Genomic DNA, 22,295 nt, shown 5'->3' with positions numbered 1-22,295 from the left:
TCATGAGCAGACGTCTTTAGACTGCCACCAGCACAAAAGTACACACCAAAGTCTCCTGGCACACACCTCAGGCCCCTCATCGCGTGGCAGCAGGCCCAGGAGTCCCCGGACCCCCGCCTGACACCCCAGGGGATAAGATGCAGCCCAGTCTGAGCAGCTTGTACACTAGGGAGAGGGGAGTTGTTTTCTGCAAGGCCTGCTGCACAAGCATCTATTAAACACCTACCGTGTGCAGGCCCAGGTGCTAGGAGACAAAATCAGTCTGATTTCTAGTTCCTCTGCCAAAGAGGACAAAAGTCTAGTGTCACAAGGACATGGCAAAGTTCCAGTGAGATAAAGGAGGTAAAAATGCTCTGAAAGTACATGCACTGATATACAAAAGGTTTAGGTCTGGGGCATTGTTCACCCCCACCTCCAGGGTTAGTGGATCACGTGGCTGACTGCCCCTCCTGATGCTTCTCTTGGGTGACCTGTCCCTACCATGACCTCCCTCAAACACCAGGGCAGGGCAGCCCACATGGCTTTAAGACACATGAGTAACAATAAAAACACAGGAGGAGGAACAACCAACCGTGGCAGCCAACAACAATGACGAGGCACTCCTGTGGGGACCTACTGTGCTCCAGGCTTCCGTCTGCAATCTTCTCTTTAAGAATTTGACCGAGGTGTCCTAATGCCTGCCGTGACCCTCGGCTGGGGACCAGCCAGCCGTGTGATCGGGGCAAGGGACTGCAGGGCAGTGGAGTGCAGAAATAAACTCTCACATTTATGGTCAGCTGATCTCTAATGAAGGTAAAAAGGCAATGTGATGGGAAAAGAATAGTCTTTTCATCAAATGATGTTGAAATAACTGACTATCCATATGCAGAAAAAACCACAAAACCCTAAATCTTTACCTCAAACCATACATTAAAAAATTAACTCAAAATGGATCACAAGACTTAATGTATGAGCTAAAACTATAAAACTTCAAGAAAAAAAATAGGAGAAAATCTTTGTGACCTTGAGGTAGGCAAAGATCTTTTAGATATAACTCCAAAAACATTAACCATCAAAAAAATTGATAAGAATTCCCTGGTGGTTCAGTGGTTAGGACTCTGTGCTTTCACCGCCAAGGGCCCAGGTTCAATCCCTGGTTGGGGAACTAAGATCCCACAAGCCATGTGGCGTGGCCAAAAAAAAAAAAAAAGAAAGAAAAATGATAAATCAAACTTCACCAAAACTTAAAATTTTGCTCCTCAAAAGACACCATTAAGAAAATGAAAAGACAAATCACAGACTGCGAGAAAATATTTGCAAATCACAGAGCTGATAAATGAACTGTATCACTGTATCCAGAATTCATAAAGAACTCTTACAACTCAAAAAGAAGACAATCCAACTTTTAAAAAGTGAACAAGACTAAAAGAGCCAACCCCCCCAACACACACACACACACACACACACACACACACACATACACACACATACACACACGTGCGCGCGCGCGCGCGCTATACAACGGCCAATAAGCACATGAAAAGATGCTCAAGGGCTTCCCTGGTGGCGCAGTGGTTGAGAGTCCGCCTGCCGATGCAGGGGACACGGGCTGGTGCCCAGGTCGGGGAGGATCCCACGTGCCGCGGCCGCTGGGCCTGCACGTCTGGAGCCTGTGCTCCGCAGCGGGAGAGGCCACAGCAGCAGTGAGAGGCCCGTGTACCACAAAAAAAAAAAAAAGAAAAGATGTTCAACATCATCAGGAAAATGCAAATCAAAACCACAGTGAGATACCTCTTCACACCCACTAGGATGACTATAATTAAAAAGGTAGGCAATAATAAGTATTGACAAGGATGCTGAGAATTTGGAACCTACACACACTGCTGGTGGGAATAAATGTAAAATGGTGCAGCCATTATGGAAAACTGTCTGGCAGTTCCTCAAAAAGTTAAACACATGACCCAACAATTCCACTCCTAGGTGTATACTAAAGAGAACTGAACACACCAAACAAACGTTCAGCAGCATTATTCATAATAGCCAAAAGGTGGAAACACCCCAAGTATTCGTTAACTGGTGAAAAGATAAACAAAGTGTACTATAACCATACAGTAAAGTACAACATGGATGAACCTCAAAAACAATGCTAAGTGAAAGAAGCCAGACACAAAAAAAGACTACATGCTGTATGAGTCCAGTTGTATGAAATGTCCAGAAAGGGCAAATTTTAACGACAGAAAGGAGATCAGTGATGGGGTAGGGGTGAGGGTGACAGCAGAGACTGCCTGCAAACAGGCACAAGGCAAGGAAACTCTGATGATGGAAATGTCTAAAACTGATTGTGGTGATGGCTGCACAATTTTATAAGTTTACTAAAATTCTCCAGATCATAGGTTTACAAAGGATGAGTTGTACGGCACACGATTGATACCTCAATAAAGCTGTTATTAATAAAGTAAATAAGTACACTAAAAACAAAGCAAATGCTGTTAAATTCAAGCTAGGTACTGTTGCAGGGCATGTTGAAAACTTCAAAGTAAAAGAAAATTGGACAGGGACTTCCCTGGTGGCACAGTGGTTAAGAATCCGCCTGCCAATGCAGGGGACACAGGTTCTAACCCTGGTCTGGGAAGATCCCACATGTCACGGAGCAACTGACCCCGTGCGCCACAACTACCGAGCCTGCGCTCTAGAGCCTGCGAGCCACAACTACTAAAGCCTGTGTGCCTAGAGACCGTGCTCTGCAGCAAGAGAAGCCACCGCAATGAGAAGCCCGCACACTGCAACGAAGAGTAGCCCCCACCCACTGCAACTAGAGAAAGCCTGCGCGCAGCAACGAAGACCCAACGCAGCCAAATAAATAAATTAAATTAATTAATTAATTAAAAAAAAAATTGGACAGATTTTAAAAGTCCTCACATACACACACACACACACAGAGGTAACCATGAGATGATGGATGTGTAAATAACCTTATTGTGATAGTCATTTCCCGATATATACACATATCAAATCATCACACTGTACACCTTAAACTTACGCAACGTTATATGTCAATTATATCTCAGTAAAGCTGGAAAAAAATTGGACAGTGTTACAGAGGTGTTAAAAAAATACTAGCACCCAATGATTCTTTCTAATATAATCAACAAAATTGACAGAGACCTGAAAAGATAACAACTGTCTCATAAATTGATTGTACAGTCCATGGTCCCTAAAATCATCTCAACCCCCCTTCCGTCCCCAGTCCATGCTTGGGAACACATACTCAAGTACTGCTTAGGTTCCAGACTGCCTCCCGGAATAAGGTGGCCCGAGGGACAGGAAGCAGAAAAGACAGCCTTTGAACTGGAGAGGCTGAGCACTCTAATCACTGGCAGCAAAATCGAGGTGGCCCATGGTATTCACCTGGGTGCCAGCCCCAATAGATTGTGGTTGACTCGGGTGTCCACAGAGTGGACCTGACTGATTAATAAGGTCTACCAAACAGAATCCAAAAGCAGTGCTGTAAGTGCCTTGTATTTGTGATTTTGTCCAAATGCCCAACTGAAGGGACATCAGGTTTGCTCTGGTCCCAGGCGACAGGAGGTACCACCTTAAACTTTTTGATATCTCTTCCAAGACACTGCTAACTGCTATTAGAGTCTAAGTTGTTCACTTAATTTATTTTTTGAGCCATTATAACAGCTACCATTTTTCAAGGACCTCTTAGGCGCTAAGCACTGTTCTGAGCACTGTATGAGGATCAGCCCATTTTACAGATGAGGAAACCATGACCCAGGGGGCTAAGCAGCTTGCCTAAGATGACTCAGCCAAAGACGGGCTGGAAGAACATCAGAGATGGAAGAGGATGACTTCAAACAACTGCTCCATCAGATCTGGGGATGTCAGCCTCCAGGGGATCTCTATACCAGGCTGGGCTGCCCTGTCCTTGTGCCTGGGAAAAAGCAGGCGTGGATATCTCCCGTGCCTAGTAGGGAACAGAGCCCTCTGCCCAGCTCTGACTGCATCCCCTCTGACTGCCCCGAACTGTGCTAGTCTCCACTCCCTTTATTTCTGGTGGTCCCAGACACTTTCCTTCTTTCACCTTCCAAAATGAGCGTGAAGCAGTTCTCAAACTTGAGTGGACATCTGACTCACCCTAGGAGTGGGTTTTAAATGCAGGTTCCTAGGCCACAGCAGACCCCAACAAGTCTGAGGCAGGGCCTGGGAAATGCATGTTAAACAAGCTTCCCCACTGTTGGAAGCAGGTGGTGCTGGACCATACTCAGAGGAAACCTGGCCCAGGGGATGCCCACAGGCCAACTGTGAGGCCTAGAAGACCACAAGATGGGATCAGATATTTCAGAAGCCAGGATCAGAGGCTCCAGTCTGAAAGTCTCCATGATGTCCAAATGCCCTGTTCTCTTTCTTCTCTCCTTTCCAGGCAAGTGACCAGACAAGGAGATGGAGCATGAGGAACCCAAACTAAAGTTCCAGGGCAGGCCACACTCCTCATCAGAGGCAGAAAAACAGTGTGGATGGGTACAACTGGTCTGGTAGTCTGACTCATGGTCCTGTACCCAGATGAGCTTCCATCCAGCTCTGAGACCTTGGAAAAGTCACTTCCTCCCTGGGGTTCAGGTCTTTCAGCCACAAAAAAGGAGACTGGAGAACCTGGTAGGTCCCCTCCAACCATTCCCTGGTTGTCCAGCACGGCCTCCCAGCTCCTCTTCCACCGACAGTAATGCCTCCTTGGGCCCAGACCCCCCCCCCCAAACACAAGCGCCAGGTCACAGGAGAGCTAAGCCTCTGTCCAGACGGGACGGATAGTGTCCAGAACCACTGGCCAGGTCTTCACAAGAAGCCACCAAAGAAAAGGAAAACCGGCGATGGAATGATGTCAATCCTTTTGACAATGACCACTTTGTAAGCACAAGCAAAGCATCCGGCACCGTGCTAAGCCCTCCCAAGCGTCGCGCCCCGGAACCTCACGCCGGCCCTGGGGGATCCCTATTGAGCATACCCCAGTGTGCATACGAGGGAGCTGAGGCGCGCAGGAGTGAGCTGACTGACCCAAGGTCACCCAGCCGGGACGAGGCAGTCAGCGCCGTACCGACCCACGCCCCGGGGTCCGGATGGAGGGCGCGTGGAGCTCCATGCAGGGAAGCTGCAGGAAGGGCCGCGGGCCGAGCAGAGCCCCCAGCCCACCTTCCGAGGAGGATCGTGCGCCCAGCCCCGCCGCCCCCTGCCCGCCCCGCGCTCCAGCCCGCGCCTCGCTGTCCGCAACCGGGACCGAGACCCGGGCCGGGGCGGCCGCTCACCGGATTTCGGGGGGTAGCGATAGGCCGAGTTCGCCTGGATGTCGATGTCCTCCACGCCCGCGATGCGGCGACTCAGGATGGAGCCCATGGTGCAAGGCGGGCCGGGCCGAGTATGGGACGGGGGCGGCGGCGGCGCCGGAGGCGTCCTCACGCGGACATAGCCGGTACCAGGCCGCACGGACGCTCGCCCACTGCCACGGGCGCTCGGCCTCCGAGCCCCCACCCCCGGCTCGGCTCGGGGCCAGACGCCACGGCAGCCCTCCGCCCCCCGGGCCCGAGGCACCTCGGGAAATGGAGTCCCCTTGCCGCCGAGGGTGCCCGGCGGCGGTGCGGGATACCCAACTAGGAACTACATTTCCCAGGAAGCTCCTCGCCCGGGCTCGCTGAAGTTGTTGACAAACGGTCCGGGACAAACCAAATGGACCTGAGTCCAGAGGGGAGGAACCATCAACCACACTGCAAACTATCCTTCCCTTTGCATTCCAAGCACAAGACTAACATTATAACTCTTTAGCCTTTTAATAATCTGTTCATACATAGATCTTGCTAGGAACCAACGCCTTCCATTTACTCCCTCTCTGAAATATCTCCCGGAGCATGGTTCTCCCCACTTCCCTGGGTTTAATCTCCTGGCCCGGCCAGCAGAGGGCAGACCCTTACCTGCCACCCGCAAAGAGCTGGGATGGAACCCAAGATTACCTGGAGCGGTGCACACAGGGGAAGGGAAGCAACTTTTCCGGAACTCTAGGCATCTCTCTGGCTCCACGTCCAGAATAATTCTTTGAAGACATAATTTTAAAGTCCCCCGTGGAGGCAGTAGACCTCTCCCCATTTTACATATAGGGAAACTGAGGCACAAAGAAGGGAGGGGGCCACACATAAGGGTGCTCAAGTTTACAAGAATCAAGGTTAGAGTTAAAGCCTCTTCGCAGATTGCAATGTACTTTCTTGGCTTTGTGACTCACACAAAACTCTGTAAGGCCAAGCGAGGATCTGTTTCTACCTACTTTTCATTTGAGAAACAGCAGTTCTGAGGAAGAAAGTGACTTCCCAAGACAAGCCTGTCTATCCAGAAAGGAGCTAGGGAGGGCAGAGGCTGTCTAAGAGTCTCAGATGGTAAATTCACCACAGTCCACATTAAAGTGAGTCCTACACCTTTCCAGACACCAGAACCCAGAATACAACCTTCCTATTTTCAGGGGACCTGGGAAGCCAAAAGTAATAAAAGAAGTGAGGGACTTGTGTTATTATAAGGGAGAGTCCAGGTCTTGGAGCCTGATTTAACCTCTCTGCCCTGCAACCAAGATCCCCATTTACTGAGCACCTACTATGTGCCAGACATTGGTGTTGAAGGCTATGCACATATTCTCTCTTTTAATTCTCTGTTGTAGGTTCTATTTTCATTCCCAATTTACAGAAGAGGAAAGAGGCCAGGAGAAGTGAAGTACCCCACTCAGCTTGCATAGTAGATAAGTGGTAATAAAGCTGGAATTTGAACCAGGCCACTCCTCTTAATGCCACACTCCCCTGCCACCCCCAGCCCCTACCACCCCAGAGACAGGAATGCTCCAGTGCCAGATTCCCTGTCTCTTGCTCCCAGATGGGCCTGAAGACATCCCCACCCCATGTGACCTTTCTTCCCTTACTTTAAATTTCTTTCTGTTGAATCACATAACACTGTTGAATCATATATACACAAATAGGTATTTATCGGTCTCTCTGCTTGTGGGGAGGGAAGGAGAGTACTGAGGGCCTAGATGTTCCCACTGAAAAATAACCCTAAGAGCATGTCCTCCCTACAGATAGTGGGCCAGGGCAGTCATTTCCATGGGCTGATGTTTGACCAATTAAACATTCCTCTTAATAGAGCTTTGGACTTCGGGTATATTTTTCTGTGCTTATCCATGCCCCAGTGGGAGACAGGCCCTTTTTGATTTGATACTGGTTCTACTATCAACATCTTCGCTGGTTCACTTATTTATTCAACAAATATTTATCATGCAGCTACAATGTGAAAAGCAATGAGACAGGCAAAGAGCCAGGAAATAGAGATTAAATGGTGAAACCACCAGATATGAAACATCTAGTGAGGAAACAGACACTACAGGCGAACAAGTGTATAAATACAAAATGTGGTGGGTGCTATAAGGGAATGAACTGAGGTGCAGTGCAATACTAGGAGAGACCTACTATTCATAGGGGAATCAGGGAAGGCTTCTCTGAGGAAGTGACATTTAAGCTAGGACTTGAAATACAAGTAACAGCCAAGCAGGCAAACGCTGAGGGAGTAGGCAGCCCAGGTTCCAGGCAGGGAGAGCAGCATGTGCAAAGGCCCTGAGGAGCTGAGTAAGATCAATGAGCTCAAAGGCCAGTGTGGCCAGAATCAAGTAGGCAGGAGAGTTCAGGAACAGAGGTCAGGAGTGAGGCAGTGGCCAGATCTCAAGGCCCCTCAGTCAGCCAGTATCGGGTCCTTTGAAACATGAAGAAAGACCCTAGGCATACTTCATGGCTAGTATGAATCCCTCAAGTCGACTTCTCAAGCCTTCTGAGGGGGCAGGATCCCTGCCTATTCATTCTTGTGCTCCCAGAGCCAGGCACCCAGTGGATGTCTGATAAACACATCTGTGGAGTGATTGAAGGAATGGAGGTGGAGAGGAGCCCGGGGTCCTGGGCCTACCATCAACTGGCTATGCCAACTTTGCCAAGGTCCTCAACCTCCCTGGACCTCAGGTAAGATGAAGGCATTGCCATAAATTCCTTTTATACCTCCATTCCCCCCCCATCTACTGGCCCCAGCTGTCAGGCCCAATCCGAGCCTGCTAAGAAATCCAAAGTCCACTCTCTAGCCAGGCTGATCCTGGCTGAAAACAAGGTTGTTTTTTCCTTCCCGCTGCCCCTGGGAAAACAAGCTGGCTGGGGGGCCATAGGGGCCAGAGGGGTGACCTTTGCTCCTGCTAGCCCCACCTGCCCCACCCAGCCAGCCAGCTGGCCTGGAAGAGCTCCTTCTGGGCTGAGCAAGTCTAGGCAGGTAACTGAGTAGTGCCCAGATGAGAGTGAGGGAAGGGGTGAAGGTACTTCCTGCCTCCCTAAGCAAGAAAAGCCCCCAGTGGTCCCTGCCAGGACAGTGTCCACCCTCCTTGGCCAGAAACACACCCTGCTGGCCCACTGGGTGCCTACTCTTTTCCACTGGCTCTGAACACTGTCAAGAGTGTAAGGAAGTTTGGATTCCAGCCTCGGTTTCCTTATCTGTAAAATGGGGCTTGGGTTCCCTACAGTGGTCCAGATGGAGGCAAAGAGGTGAGTGCTACAATGGTGCTCTGAGCACCACAGGCATTAATCCCCCAGAGCAGTCCTGGGAGAGTTCTAAGCTGCTACCTTGGGTTCTACAAATGAAGGAACTGAAACTCAGGGCCAGAGAACCTTGTCCCAACATCAGAGTCATTAAGTGGCAGAGTCAAGACTAACAGCCAGGTCTGTCTGGCTCCAGAACCTGCTCACCTTCCACCATACCCTGTTGCTGTCCCAGCAGTAATAGTGATAGAGGTAATGACATTCAGAACTGCCCACCCCGTGCTGTGCTGAGCACTTTGTCCACATTAATTCACACTTATGATGCTTTGTGAAGGTGAGGGGCCATTTTTAATAAGAGCAGAACTCTCCTGGCACCATCAAGATTTGCAAAAAATGGTGCAGCCTGAGTGATCCCCATGTGGCAGAAAGGGGCTGAAACCTTATTTCCTGAGTGGACTTGGGAAATAAGTCCCAAGGTGACTTCTGCCAGGGTTGAGGCACCCACCTGAAGGGGACACTGAGTCCTCTCCCTGCCAAAGGGCCAAGCTCCCATCTCCAGCCCTCAGAGGCCTTTTAGCAGTCCCACTGCTCCAGGCTCCCCTCCCTCCCCCAGCTATCCCGATGCCCCAGCCTCCCCGGAGCCCCCATAACCTTGGGAGCCTTCAGGTCCTGTCCACCATCTTCCATCCTCCTCCTCTTACCAGTCAAAGCCAGAATCCCCTGGAAGGGTTGAGGAACCCAGGAAGGGCTCCTCCCAGAGCCCTGCAGGTCCTCCTCCTCCCCCCAGGGTGGGACAGTTCCCTCCATTCAATCTAATTCTGCAACAAATCCCTGGGCAGGGACGGACTCCCCTGGAACCAGACAAACCTAGAACATCACCTGACCCGGACTGGTCCTCTCTGCCACCATCTGGTCTCCACACTGCTCAGCCACAGTGATCCTAATGCACACAACGGATCAGATGTAGTAAACCCCCTCAGTGGCCTTTAGCCCACCATCTCAAAGGCCTGTGCCTGCTTCCTGAGGGTACTTTCCACACTTGCAATTCTACATTTCTTCTTGGGATTTTTCTTTTTTTTATTTATTTGGCTGCATTGGGTCCTCGTTGCTGTGCACGGGCTTTCTCTAGCTGTGGCAAGAGGGGGCTACTCTTCGTTGCAGTGCGCAGGCTTCTCATTGTGGTGGCTTCTCCTTGCGAAGCACAGGCTCTAGGTGCACGGGCTTCAGTAGTTGTGGCACACAGGCTTAGTTGCTCTGTGGCATGTGGGATCTTCCCGGACCAGGGTTCGAACTCGTGTCCCCTGCATTGGCAGGAGGATTCTTAACCACTGGGCCACCAGGGAAGTCCCTGTTCTTGGGATTTTTGATGCACGCCCCCACCCCACGCACCAGCCGACCCTTCTAGAGTTTGTTCTCTGCATCCCTGGCCAGATCAGAGCCAGGAACAGAGTAAGGGCCCAATAAAGAGTTGCTCAACTAATGAAACTGGTGTCCAGGGAGCGCGGGGAACCGAGATAAGGTCATTCTGAGCCGCAGTGACGAAGCCCCCGGCCCCAGCTCCGAATCCGCCCGGCCCCTACACTGCCGAGCGGCAACGTCAACCGGAAGCGGCGCGTGCGGAGCTGTAAACACAACCCTCAACACCCTACCTAGCGCTCTCCTCAGCCCCGCCCCCGCCCTCCACGTGACGCGCCCCGCCCGCCCCAACCCAGTGCCCGCCCCCGCTGTTGCCTCATTGGGCGGCCAGCTTTGTTTACCTTATATGGCCAGGTCCTAACACCTCCCGACAGCCCATTGGCTGAGACGCGGCCTCATTCACTTGACGTCACAAGGACTGAGCGATGCAAATAAACCAGGGCATTCTGGGAATGGGAGTTCGGGGCCGCCCCGGAACTGGCGCCGCGCGGTCCTAGAGTCCGCCTACTAAATGCTGAGATTTCCGGCAAAGCGCACGAAATTTTGCGTGGGAAAGTGCGAGCATCCCGCAGAGAGTATGCAGAGGCTCCAGAGACTGCTGGTCTCGCCTACCTGTCTCGGTCGCCATCCCTTCCTCTGACGTTCCTTGGGTCTACTGTGTGCTTGGCGGAGCGCCAGGCCGGGGAGGGACCCGTGTCACAAGTGGGCGACGCGAGCTTGTGCCCTGGGTGTTGGGGTGACTCGGAAGGCTTCCTGGAGGCGGTGACTTTAGGCAGAACCCTAAAGGGCAGATTAATTCATTCACTGAACGAGTATCTGTAGGCGCCTACTGTGTGCCAGGCTTTCGGGGCCTTATGGCCCTAGTGCTGTTGATTTGTGCCAAAATTCTTGGCCCATCCCCCTCCCCAATAGTGCCCTTACTCAACACAGAGGGATGCCAATCACACTGGGGTTCGGGATACTGGGATCTTGGTAAATACCCTGAGGCTGCGTTTGCGCCCATGCACAGTGTCTATAGCCCCCGTTTCCTGACCCCCGTCAGTTCAGTCACGGGCCTGGGTACGTGCCCGTCCAGCTTCTGCACACAGTAGGCGCCCAACGCTCAGACACACCTTCGGCCCCGGGCCGGCCCGCAGCTCCCGGCCGAGCGCGGCGGAAGCGGCGCGGGACTACATCTCCCAGCATGCCCCCCGCGGCCCGGAGCGAGGCGAGGCTCGGTGAGTCAGAGCCGCACAGTAAATATTTGTATTAGCCGGAGCCGGCTCGCTAATGGTGGACGCGTGAGGCGAAGGAGCGCGCGGCGGCGGGAGGCCGGAGCGGGCAGGCGGCGGAGGCGCCATGTCCGTGAACATGGACGAGCTCAAGCACCAGGTCATGATCAACCAGTTCGTGCTGACGGCCGGCTGCGCAGCCGATCAGGCGAAGCAGCTGCTGCAGGCGGCCCACTGGCAGTTCGAGGTGCGCGGCCGGGCTGGGGCCGGGGCGCGGGTGTCCGTCCCGCGTGGCTACGCGTGCAGTGGAGCATGTGCGGGCCGGTGTGGACACGTGCCGCGGCGCGCTTGGCCGGGGTCGGGCCCGCGCACTCGGCCCGGAGCCCCGGCGGTCGCGCGCCCCGGCGGCTGGGCCGCAGAGTGCACACGCGGCGTGCGGGTCAGGCCCGCGGCGCGGCCGCGTCTACGCGGCCCCCGGAAACGCCGCCCGCTCGGGGTGGGCGGAAGGGGCAGTCTGCCTCCCCCGGGCCCGAATCCCCGCCCCCCAAATTCCTGGGCGATCGGTTTTGGGGGCCCCCCTTTTTGTGCGGGTAACGGCCAGGGCGGGGCGGCGCCGAGGCCCAAACGGACAGACTGGCGGGCGGCCGGAAGGAGGACGCCCCAGGCCTGGGCCGAGCTGGGCCCACGCCGCCCCCGCCTTGGGAGCTGCGGGTTTAAGATAGGGGAGCCCCGAGCCCGCGGTTGGAGCCGCCCGGTGGGTCTCAGGGTCTGAGGATCTGCGTGTGGGCTGGACAGCTCGGCGGCGCGTGTCCACGTACATGTGCATTTGTATTTACGCACGCGCCACGCTGCGCGTGGACATGTTGGCGCGCGTGCGCGCGTGTGTGTAAACACGCAGTCCACCGGGGCGCGGGTGCGGGGTGTGTACCCACACCACAGGTCGCCGTTTTGCAGACGGTGCTCTCGCGTGCGCACACATCTGTACAGGTGTTGTGTCGGAGCCCCACACTACAGCTACGTGTGCATCTGTATACCCTGCTCCAGAGGCGTGTCCAGGTGCTCTCCTCTGTGCTGGCCGGCGAATCTACCTGCACAGTGCATGGCAAGATATACACGGTTCAGTAGCTTCTAGCTTTCAGCCAGCTGGGCAGGAGGTGGGGCTGCCCCAGCCTGGCCCCCACCTCCCCAGGCCTCCCCGACCCATAGGGCACTAGTGCCAAGGGCTTGTGCTGCCAAGAGGCCACCTGGCCTTCCCTACTCTGCCGCCCCAGAAATAACCCAGGATGGTATCTAGGGATGAGGCCAGAGCCCCTTGAGCTCTTCCCCTCACAAGTGTAAGGTCTGTAGAGTCTGTGCCCAGCCCAGGCTTCAGAGCCTGGTTTCTAGATGGGGAGCAAGCTCAGGGAAGGTATTTGGGCTGTAGGAGGGACAGGGAGCCAGGGTACTCTGGAATTCAGCTTCCTGGGGGTGGGATGGGGATCAGAATTGCTGCCCGAAGGTTGGGACAGTCTGGGGAGGCAGTGGCCTGTCCACCCAGGGGAATCCTTGCTCACTTTCCTACCAGAGATCTCAGGGGGACTGCTAACCCTGCGGTGGTCCTCACATCACAAGATGGGAGGCTGCTCTGGCTCTCTGAGCAGGTCCCACTTTCTGGCCTCAGTTTCCTCAGCTGTACCTGGGTCATGTGAGTTGACCTCTAAGGAGTGAATGGCCAACCCCGGCAGCCCCACCCTGCAGGAAGCTCCCCAATCAGCCCGTTTGTCTCAAGAGCTGGATGTGGCAAAACTTGCAAAACCACATTCATGGCAGTTTGCTTGAGTCCCACATCTGCATACACGGCTCCCCCGTCTGCCTGGGGCTGGGCAGGCAGGTAGGTGTCCGGTCTGCCTGGGGCTGGGCAGGCAGGTGTCCGGTGGGAAGCGGCCCTGCCTGTCCGCACTCTCAGCCCAGCCCACAGAGCCTGGCACCAGCCTGGCAGTCACTCAGGCAGCACTGGTTGGTGTCGCTTGGTCACAGGACTTGAAAATGTAACTTTGAAAATGGAAATGCCTGGGGAAAAACTCTGATCTCAGGAGGGGCAGGAGCAGCTTGCAGACTGGGGAGCTCTGGTGGCCCCCAGGGTAGGAGCCCTGTGCACCAGGCTCCCTGAATCTCAGTTTCACCATGTGTAAAATGGGGAGGCGGATAGTAGGGAGGGCTGCTTAAGGTAAAAATGGATTGTGAACATCCAATCCTTAGGTCTTCCTGGGAGTGAGTGGGGTTCCTTGTGGTAAACTCCCCTCTGTGCCCTCCTCCCTGGCTGGCTGCACACTTGGACTGAGGGCTGGCGCAGCAGGAGGCCTTGTTTTTGGGTCATACTCTCTGTGATTCAGGTGTTAATGGGGACAGAAGGCTGCTAGAGGGGGACCTGTGTGCTTTAAGGTTGGGGGTGCTTTAGGAAGGCAGGAAAAGGGCAGCCGTTTCTCCCTGGAATCCTCACACACAGCAATGGCCTTCAGAATTGCCGTTGGGGGAGGAATGGTTTGGTGGGTCCCTTGGGGCTCCTGGGGGTGTGTGTCACAAGGAGGTGCTTAGAGATCAAGGCCCTCCCCCCAGCTCCCACACCCATGTTTGGGGACACTGGGGTAGGGCATCTCCAGCAGGAAATTCCCAGAGTAATTCACTTGAATTTAATAATAAAACCCCTAGGGTAAGCCCTAGAAGCCAGGCTGGGTTTCTGGGTGTGTTGGGAGTGGGGGAGGGGCTGACAGCGCTGGGCTGTGGGGTGGTGAGCCCGAGGGGGGAGCCATGGAGGGCAGAGCTGCCTGCAGACCCTTCACACACTTGACGGGCTCCCTCACCCAGCACTTTCGCAAGAGCAGCTGGTTCCTTTATTTTCCTGGATGCCTCTCCTGCAGGGGTCGAACCAGGACACACCAATGCCAGCGGAGGCCACCCTGGGGCCCCTCCTCCCAGCCCCCCAGGGTCACTAGAGGAGCTTGTCTGACCCAGGCCAGCTGCCACCCCCTTTCCCACCCACTTCTCACAGTCCTGGGTGCATACCCCACTTCAGCCTTCCTCCTACTCCACCACCTTGAGAACATTCCAAGGAAGGCTCAGGTAACTGGACAGGGGTGCAAACCCCAGACCATCCTACTTAATTCCGGCTCTCCCAGCTGGACCGTGGATCTCCGGAGGTCACTGCGGCTAGGGAGGGGAACCTGCAAGCCACCTAGTCCCATCACCCTGTGGTGCAGACGGAGAAACCGAGAACCAGGGCAGAGTCCCTTGGCCAGCCTAGGAGAGGAGCAGGTGGGTTACACACTCAACATCTGGGTGCCTTTGCCGTCCTCTGGCTCATAGACAAGGAAACTGAGGCTCAGGGAGGAGTAGGGACTTGCCATCCATGGAGTTGGTGGCAGTAGGGCTAGAATCTGCCGGAGGCCTTTCCCCATGAGACAGGCCCCCATGTCAGGTGAGCTGGAAGCACTTGGCAGCCAGGTGGCAGGCAGTGTCATGAGGGTCCTCCCCACCCACCAGACCTGCCCAGAGGTCCACAGTGCCTCTTTGGGCTGCGGCGAGGGTCGAGGGATGACAGGCATGCTGCCTCAACTTGCCAGGCCAGGGCCACAGGGGTCCTGAGGGTAAGCGTGGGCCTTTCTTCCCGCAGACGGCCCTCAGCGCCTTTTTCCAAGAGACCAACATCCCCTACAGCCACCATCACCACCAGATGGTAAGTGTCCTCTGCAGCCCCAGGGGCAGCCCTGAGGGGCTGTCCCAGTTCAGGGCAGGGGGAAGCCACCCAGGGCCAAGGAAGGTGCAGTGGCTCTTGGCCACGGAAGAGCCGCTGGGATGGGACTCCTGGGAGCCTGGCAGCAGGCACAGTGGGCTAGCCCATCTCGGACACCACACCTTTCCTCTGTGAGCTCCTGGCTGGTGGACCGCCTGCAGGGTGGGGTGCCTCCAGGGAAGGGGCATGTGTCTCCTCGTGGGAGCCCGGGGCCCTTCCAGAAAGGGGGTGCTCACCCCTCCCTCTCTGTTCCTCTTCCCCCACAGATGTGCACTCCAGCCAACACCCCCGCCACGCCCCCCAACTTCCCCGATGCCCTCACCATGTTCTCCCGTCTCAAGGCCTCCGAGAGCTTCCACAGCGGAGGCAGCGGCAGCCCGATGGCCGCCACGGCCACGTCGCCCCCGCCGCACTTCCCACTCGCCGCCACCGGCAGCTTCGCGGCACCCAGCTGGCCGGCTGCGGCCTCGCCCCCAGGGGGGGCACAGCACCACCAGCCGCAGCAGCCGCCCCTGTGGACTCCGGCACCCCCTTCCCCGGTGTCAGACTGGCCGCCCCTGGTCCCCCAACAGGCCGCCTCAGAACCCAGAGCCCACCCTGCCATGGAGGCCGAGAGATAAGGGAGGCCCCTCCCCCCTCCCGGAGGCCAGAACCCCGTGGGGCGGGGGAGAGGACGTCTCTGCGGGCCCCCTTCACCCTCTGTCTGCACCCCCATTCCCCAGAGCCCTGGGGGGGAGAGACCGGACCCTTGTGCCAGTACGCAGGCTGCCCGCATGCGTACCCAGCAGCGCGGGCCTGCGGCACCCAGCTTTCATGGATTTGGTTCAGAGTCGTCTGGGTGCTGGTGGACAGAACCTCAGAGAACAAGCAGCCTTCCCCCGAGGACTCACCTGCCCCACCCCACCCCAGGGGGCTGCGGAGCTACCTGGGGCTGGTGGGCCTAGATCCCCACCCTCGGGAATGCAGAGCCTTCTCCGCATGTGTGCGTGTCGCTGTGTCTGTGTATTTATATGTATGTCGCTCTTCGAGAAGCAACCTAGTTTATGGGGCAGCTGGACTTTGCATGTTAGAGTGAGCCCCCTCTCCCCTTGTCCGCCGTCCCTCTCCCCAGGGCCCTGCCCCTCTCCCCTGCCCCCTGGGCAGTCAGCCTTGCTGTTCCCTGCAGAGAAAAGGATTGTGGGAAACTCCAGGACTCTTCCCACCCATCCCCCAGCGCCTGCCTGCTGGGGCTGCCTGCATGCCTCCCCAGAGCCCGGGGGTACCCCATCCCCAGTTCCTTTCCCCCTTTTAACAAAGGAGAAGAAAGAGTTCCAAACCACCACCAGGCTCTGTGGTCTTGCCTCGTATCCTAAGCTTTGCTGCCAGCTGGCCCTGTGTGGAGGGGGAGGGAGCCAACGGAGCCCAGAGCAGGGGCCCACCCCCCAGTCCCGCCTGGCTCCACACCGCTCCTGTCTGTTGCTGTCTTTTCAACCACAACATGCTCTGAAATCTTCCTGCCCACCCCAGGCTTTTCCCATGAAGTTAGTTCCTGCCCTGTGTTCCCAGAACCCCTGCCTCCATCTGCTCACCCTTCCCCCTGTCCGACTGGACAGATCCCGACCTCCAGGGCTAACAGCTGCCTTCCGGTCTGCCAGGGTTTCACAGAGGACTTTTCTTCCTGGCTTAGGGCCCCAGTGACTGGCTGCAGGCTGGACCCTCAGCCCAACCTCCAGCAAATATGCTGTGTGGGCAGGGCCCTCCCTTGGGGAGGCACAGGACACAGCACCCGTAGTAAGATAGCAGGCTTGGCTGCAGAGCCCGTGGGGGCTAGCAGCAGGGACCGGACAAGGCTGAGCAGAGTCTAACCCGCAGCTCAAACCTTTGGTTGCTAAGGAGACGAACCACTCGGGCAACAGTGGATCCCCGGCTGCTATCAAGCCAGGCTGGGGTAGGCACCTGTTCTTGCTCCAAGGGAGAAGCCAGGGCGCCCCACTCTGTCCTGGGCAGCCTGTACCAGTGGAGGGCATCCCTGGGGCGGCTTTGGGAGAAGGTAGCCTTGGCCTTGTACCCCTTCGTGACGAGCTGGAACGTGGGGAAGGAAGGAGGCGGGGGCCTCTGCAGCTCTTCACTGACAGACCTTACTCCCTAATCCGGGAGAGCCTGCCAGCACTCAGCCCTCTGTGGACGGCGTCTGGGTTGGGGAGTTCTATTTTGGAAGGTCTCCTGCTTGACAGGTGTCTCAGCGCCTGCCATCAACAGTCCTGCTCTCGCTCCCCAGGGATGCCGTGCTGCCACTTAGCCTCACCTCTGCCCTGTTGGAGCCTGGACAGGCTCTGCGGACCACTGTCTGTCCCCGCTTATCACTGAAGACTGACCGCGGCGCCCCTGCTCTAGCTGTTGCTTATGTTCTGGAAGTGTGTCCTCACCTTGAAGCCCACCCTTCTAATGGCCTTCAGAGGGGGCGCAGCTCTGTCTGGGGTGCCTGTGGTGAGGGAATTGCGGGATGGGGCAGGATGAGAAGGGGGAGGCTGCCCTAGGCCTCTTTACTTTCATCCTTTTGGATGGAAGACAATTCTCAGGGAGCTGCCACATCTCCCTCCAAGTGTAGGAAAAATGGTTTGTAGAAGCAAGTAAGTATTTCTGGGTTATCTGTGACATGGGGGTTATCTGTAACAGTGTGCCTGAGCTCCCCAGTGCGCAGATTACTGAGGTGGCCGTATGCGTTGGAGCCACACAAGACAGTGTACAGTCCAGAATGTGCACTCAGGCTACCCCCAGGTGGGCCCCTGGGTGGCCTGTAAGTGATCCACACCCTTGCTACTCAAAGTGTGGTTCCCAGACCAGCGGCATAACCTGGGAACTTGTTAGAGATGCAGGACCTCAGCCCCCAGCCCGGATCTACTGAAACAGAATCTGCTTCTGACAGGATCCTCACGTGCCCAGTGGACATGCAAGGGTGAGAATGTCCCAACCTGACCAAGCCTAGTTCTGTTTCTGGAGGCCCCCACGGGCTGGGCCTGGAGGTCCCTGGTGGTCTCATTAGGGCTGGCAGGGACTTGAGGTTCCTGTAGATCCAGCTCTTCTAGCGTGGGCACTCTAGACATCGGAGGCTGGGTCCTTCTCTGCCATGGGCGCATCCTGTATGCTGTGAGATGTTAAGCAGTATCCCTGGCCCCTTCCCATGAGTAGATGCCAGGAGCAGCCCCCAGTTGTGACAACCAAAAATGTCTATAGGCACAGTGAAACATCCCCTGGAAGCAAAGTCACCCCAGTGGAGAGATCCCACGCTGCCTGTGGTTCCGTAGCTGGCTGCACAGCATGGCCTCCAGGGAGCTCCCAGGCCCCACGGCATCAGAATCCCTGGGGAGGCCCTGACAGTACAGTTTTAAACATTCCCCAGGATATCAGTGATCGACTTGTGAATGTACTAAAAACCACTCAATCGTATACTTTAAAAACTGTATGGGGGCTTCTCTGGTGGCGCAGTGGTTGAGAATCTCCCTGCCAATGCAGGGGACACGGGTTCGATCCCTGGTCTGGGAAGATCCCACATGCCGTAGAGCAACTAAGCCCGTGCGCCACAACTACTGAGCCTGTGTGCCGCAACTACTGAAGCCCGCGCGCCTAGAGCCTGTGCTCCACAACGAGAGAAACCACCGCAACGAGAAGCCTGTGCGCTGCAACGAAGAGTAGCCCCCGCTCACCACAATTAGAGAAAGCCTGCATGCAGCAACAAAGACCCAACACAGTCAAAAATAAATAAAATAAATAAATTTATAAAAAACTGTATGGCATGACACTTATGTGTCATAGCTGTTATTAAAAGTAGAATGGTTCCCGGGTGATTCTGATGCAACACAAGCCCCTCGTGGCAGCTGGGAGCCACCAGACTCGTGACCCTCCAGCATGCAGAGCACAAGGGTCCCTTGGGTCCTTGAGGCAACTGTTCTGGAGGAGGGCCCAGGAATCTGATTTCTCTCTTTTTAAAAATTTTTTTAATGGACTTTATTTTTTAAAGCAGTTTTGTTTTTTTTAATTCTGTTTTTGAATTTTATTTTATTTTTTATATAGCAGGTTCTTATTAGTTATCTGTTTTATACATATTAGTGTGTATATGTCAATCCCAATAACCCAATTCATCCCACCACCACCACTTTCTCCCCTAGGTGTCCATATGTTTGTTGTCTACATCTGTGTCTCTATTTCTGCCCTGCAAACTGGTTAGGAATCTGATTTCTAACAAGGGCCCCAGGCACAGCGGAAACTGGAGCAGGAGGGGGCAGAGGGCAGGGCTGGAGCTTTCCAGCAATGCTGAGGCCCTGCCAGGTGTGAGCCTCTGAGCATCTCTCAGGCAAGCAAAGGGGTCAGGAAAACTCACTCAAGGGGAGCTAGAGGTGGGACAACATAGATGCCACGTGACCCAGAACTCAAGGGCAGCACAGAACCAGGAACTTCAATTTCCCCAAACCTTGAGTCTCAGAAGCAAAACTGAAGGAGTCAGTAACCACCTACTACACGTTCAAGTGTAAACTGGCTAAAAAGCAAAGCTGCTGATGTAGGAACGGAAGAGACTCACATTTACAGCCAACCTCAGCTATCCACCTCGGGCACCTCCTAGGAGCTGCCTCAGCAGCACACAGAGACCAGCCTTGTCACCTCAAAAGTCCAGCCTCTGGGCTTCGTCACCACTAGACTTGAGCTCCAGATCGCTCTCTTTCCAAGATTCCATTGTGAAAACACCATTTGCATCCATGAGGTTGCTGGAAAGAATGTGATTGGAGCTCTCATTTCTGAAGAGGGTACATGGCAGCATGTGGAATGGAGGCCCGGCCTCCCCAGGTGATAAGCGGTGGGTGAGCCCTTCAGGTCTGATGTTAAATGATCAGGGCGTGGCTGTCTTAGGGGTTTGCAGATTCACAGGCCTCTGATATGTGCTGTTGGGCTTGATTTGTCGGCCAGCACTTTAAAATCAGGAGAGTTAAATAAAAAAAATTTAAAAAAAAAATCAAGAGAGTTTACAAGAAAAGCCTCACTTCTGGCTTACCTTGGAAAATTTGTAATATCTGGACCAAGTTCCCTTAAGGCCACAAATGGTTGAAGCTGACCACCACGGTGGGGACATAGCTCAGCGTGTCCCTGGCCAGCCAGCCACTCCTCTGCCCACCATGGACATGTGCGTGTCCAGCGTCTGTCTTGCATCTGCTGGAATCTCTGAAGGGGATTTGCTCTTCATCAGGAGCATCTGTGGAAGTAAATGTCCTGCTCTGTGGCGTGGCAGGGTGGGGGGTGGGGACCTGGGTGTGTGGGGGGGTGAATGGAGGCTCTGAAATGCTTTCTGTGGGCAGGCAGGGCTCCTCCTTCAGAGCTTTAAAGAGAAGGGCTTGTTCTGAGATTCCCTTGGATGAAGGTGGATTCTCCCAGGGCCGCTGAGAGCCCCCAGGGCTCTCTGGGAACACATTGTGGCCGCTGCAGAAAACCACGCCGCCCTGCAGACTGGCCCCCCAGCCCAGTGGCGGGCAGGGCTGTTGTGGCCCTGGAGGTCTCTGAGGGGCTTTTTATAGCAGGACTCATCTGAGGACAGATGAGGGTTTTGACTCCAGCCCCTGCCGCGGGAGGGGAGGGGAGGGCCCACTTCCTGGAGGCCTGTCAGTGGCGCAGCACGAGGTGCTGGGAGCCTGTTGGCAGAGTCCTGCTCTGCTTTCTGGGGCCGTTTCTCATCTGGGGAATATGAGGTGTAAATACTGGGGATCTCATTTTCTATGGATCCTGGGGAAGCCATGAGCAAGAGGAAGAAAGGGGAGAGAGAAGAGAAGCCCCTCTCTGGAGGTTGTGTGTGTGTGTGTATGTGTGTGGAGGGTCTCTGCCTAGAGCTCCCAAATCTGTGGAAAGTCAGGGGTCAAGCCAGCCAAGATGGTGGTGCCAGGGGGACCTGTGTGTCCCTAAGAAGTCCCTGCACAGAATGTCCTCCCTCCAGTGCCTCCTGGTGGCCTGCTTTTGGGTACTGGTGGTGCCTTTTACCAAGGCAGATCATCTTGTTTGGGACATGATTGCTGTTGTTTATACCTTAGGGTTAATGAGTTTGTGGTCTTTGAAAGAAAGAAAATGTTCAGTGACCCTTTTACTTGCATCGGTGGGTTATGGGGCTGGGTTTGGGGGTGCAGAGCAATCACCACGCTGCACCTCGAGGCAGGACCCTCTGCTCGGCAGCAGGCATCTCATTCGTGCTCCTCATACCAGGCCAGCCCACATGCTTCCCTCTCCACATGACTGATTCATCTCAGTCTTTTGTTTGTTTTGTTTTGGCTGCACCACATGGTTTGTGGGATCTTAGTTCCCCAACCAGGGATTGAACCTGGGCCCTTGGCAGTGAAAGCCCGGAGTCCTATCCACTGGACCATCAGGGAATTCCTTCTTGGTCTTCAAACTGAAAGTTCCAGGGATCCCCTTCACTCCCAGGCAGACCAGGATGGTTGGTCACCCTACTCCTTGTCCAGCTTGGCCCTGCCACTGTGTCCCAGGCCAGGAGCTGTGGTCCCCCCTGCAGAAGAGGAAGCTGGACCCAGGGCCTCCAAAAATTCCCACTCTACTGACGCCATCCCCAGTTCTGTCTGCTCCCCAAGCACCTTCCCCTGCTGGGATGGGGTGGGCCACCCTTCTGAGCAGCAGCCCCAGGAGTAGGTGCAGTACCTCCCTCCCAGCTGCCAAGACCTGCAGGTCCCACCCCCAGGGGTGGGGCTAGAATAGGCGAGCCTTGTCCTTGGCAAAGATCCTGCCTGCACCTCCCACCTGGGATCAGGTCAAAGGTTGGCTTCCCTACCAACCCCCATGGGAGATAGAACTGTCATCTTCAAGATGGCTCCTGGCTGGCTGCAGTTGGGTTCATGGTTCCCCACCTTTCAAAGCACCCAGTAGGCCTGTCAGTATGAAAATGGTTACACAGTGACCTACCTGGGTCTTGTTCCTCGCTCCCTGGGCTGCAGGAACCCACTCAAGCACTGATTCCATTGGTAAATCTGAGAAATGGGCTGGGAAGGCAGCTACGAGGGGCTGAAAGAGCAGGGCTTGGATGCCTGCGGTTCCACACATGTCAAGGCTGCAGTGCAGGAGACAAGCCTGACCACACCTGGCATGGGCGTGTCCCTAAGAGCCCCCACCTCTCCATCTGCCCGAGCCCAGGCCACACCTCCTTTTCCTGAAAGTTGGACCCCTCATACCTGTGAACAGCACCCACCCAAGAAGTACAGCCTTCTGGGCAGGTGGCCAGAGAGCTAAGGCCTCACTGTGTGACCCTGGGCAAGTCACACCACTGCCCCTCCCACAGGCCCGTGATCTGCCCACCACACAGGA

General features: G+C 55.3%; 2 protein-coding genes across 9 annotated transcripts in view; one reads left to right on the top strand and one right to left on the bottom strand.

The window, feature by feature from the left end:
* MGRN1 (mahogunin ring finger 1) overlaps nt 1-11,146 on the bottom strand; it is a 58,929-nt gene extending 47,783 nt beyond the window's left edge. For 4 of the 7 annotated variants that reach the window (XM_060124671.1, XM_060124669.1, XM_060124676.1 and 1 more), the window contains exon 1: nt 5,283-5,511. In XM_060124671.1, the coding sequence (XP_059980654.1) occupies nt 5,283-5,370 (88 nt within the window). In that variant the 5' untranslated portion in view covers nt 5,371-5,511. Of the gene's footprint in view, nt 1-5,282; nt 5,512-9,440; nt 9,514-10,601; nt 10,770-10,969 lie in introns of those variants that run through there. The other 3 variants (XM_060124675.1, XM_060124673.1, XM_060124674.1) reach the window with 3 other exon arrangements.
* A 60-nt stretch (nt 11,147-11,206) lies between these two features.
* On the top strand, nt 11,207-20,212 carry UBALD1 (UBA like domain containing 1). Of its 2 annotated transcripts, none has more exons than XM_060124679.1 (3): nt 11,207-11,447; nt 14,850-14,912; nt 15,236-15,735. In XM_060124679.1, exons 1-3 carry the CDS (start codon nt 11,328-11,330, stop codon nt 15,587-15,589), a joined length of 537 nt encoding a protein of 178 aa, XP_059980662.1. In that variant the 5' UTR covers nt 11,207-11,327; the 3' UTR covers nt 15,590-15,735. The 2 variants fall into 2 exon arrangements, with proteins under 2 accessions (XP_059980662.1, XP_059980661.1); XM_060124678.1 differs by lacking the exon at nt 11,207-11,447 and adding an exon at nt 14,414-14,491 and having other exon boundaries at nt 15,236-20,212.
* Nucleotides 20,213-22,295: the final 2,083 nt, after the last annotated feature.

The sequence above is a fragment of the Lagenorhynchus albirostris genome, chromosome 15, assembly GCF_949774975.1.
Source record: "Lagenorhynchus albirostris chromosome 15, mLagAlb1.1, whole genome shotgun sequence".
Taxonomy (NCBI): Eukaryota; Metazoa; Chordata; class Mammalia; order Artiodactyla; family Delphinidae; genus Lagenorhynchus; species Lagenorhynchus albirostris.
This window is presented reverse-complemented; position numbering and strand designations above follow the sequence as displayed.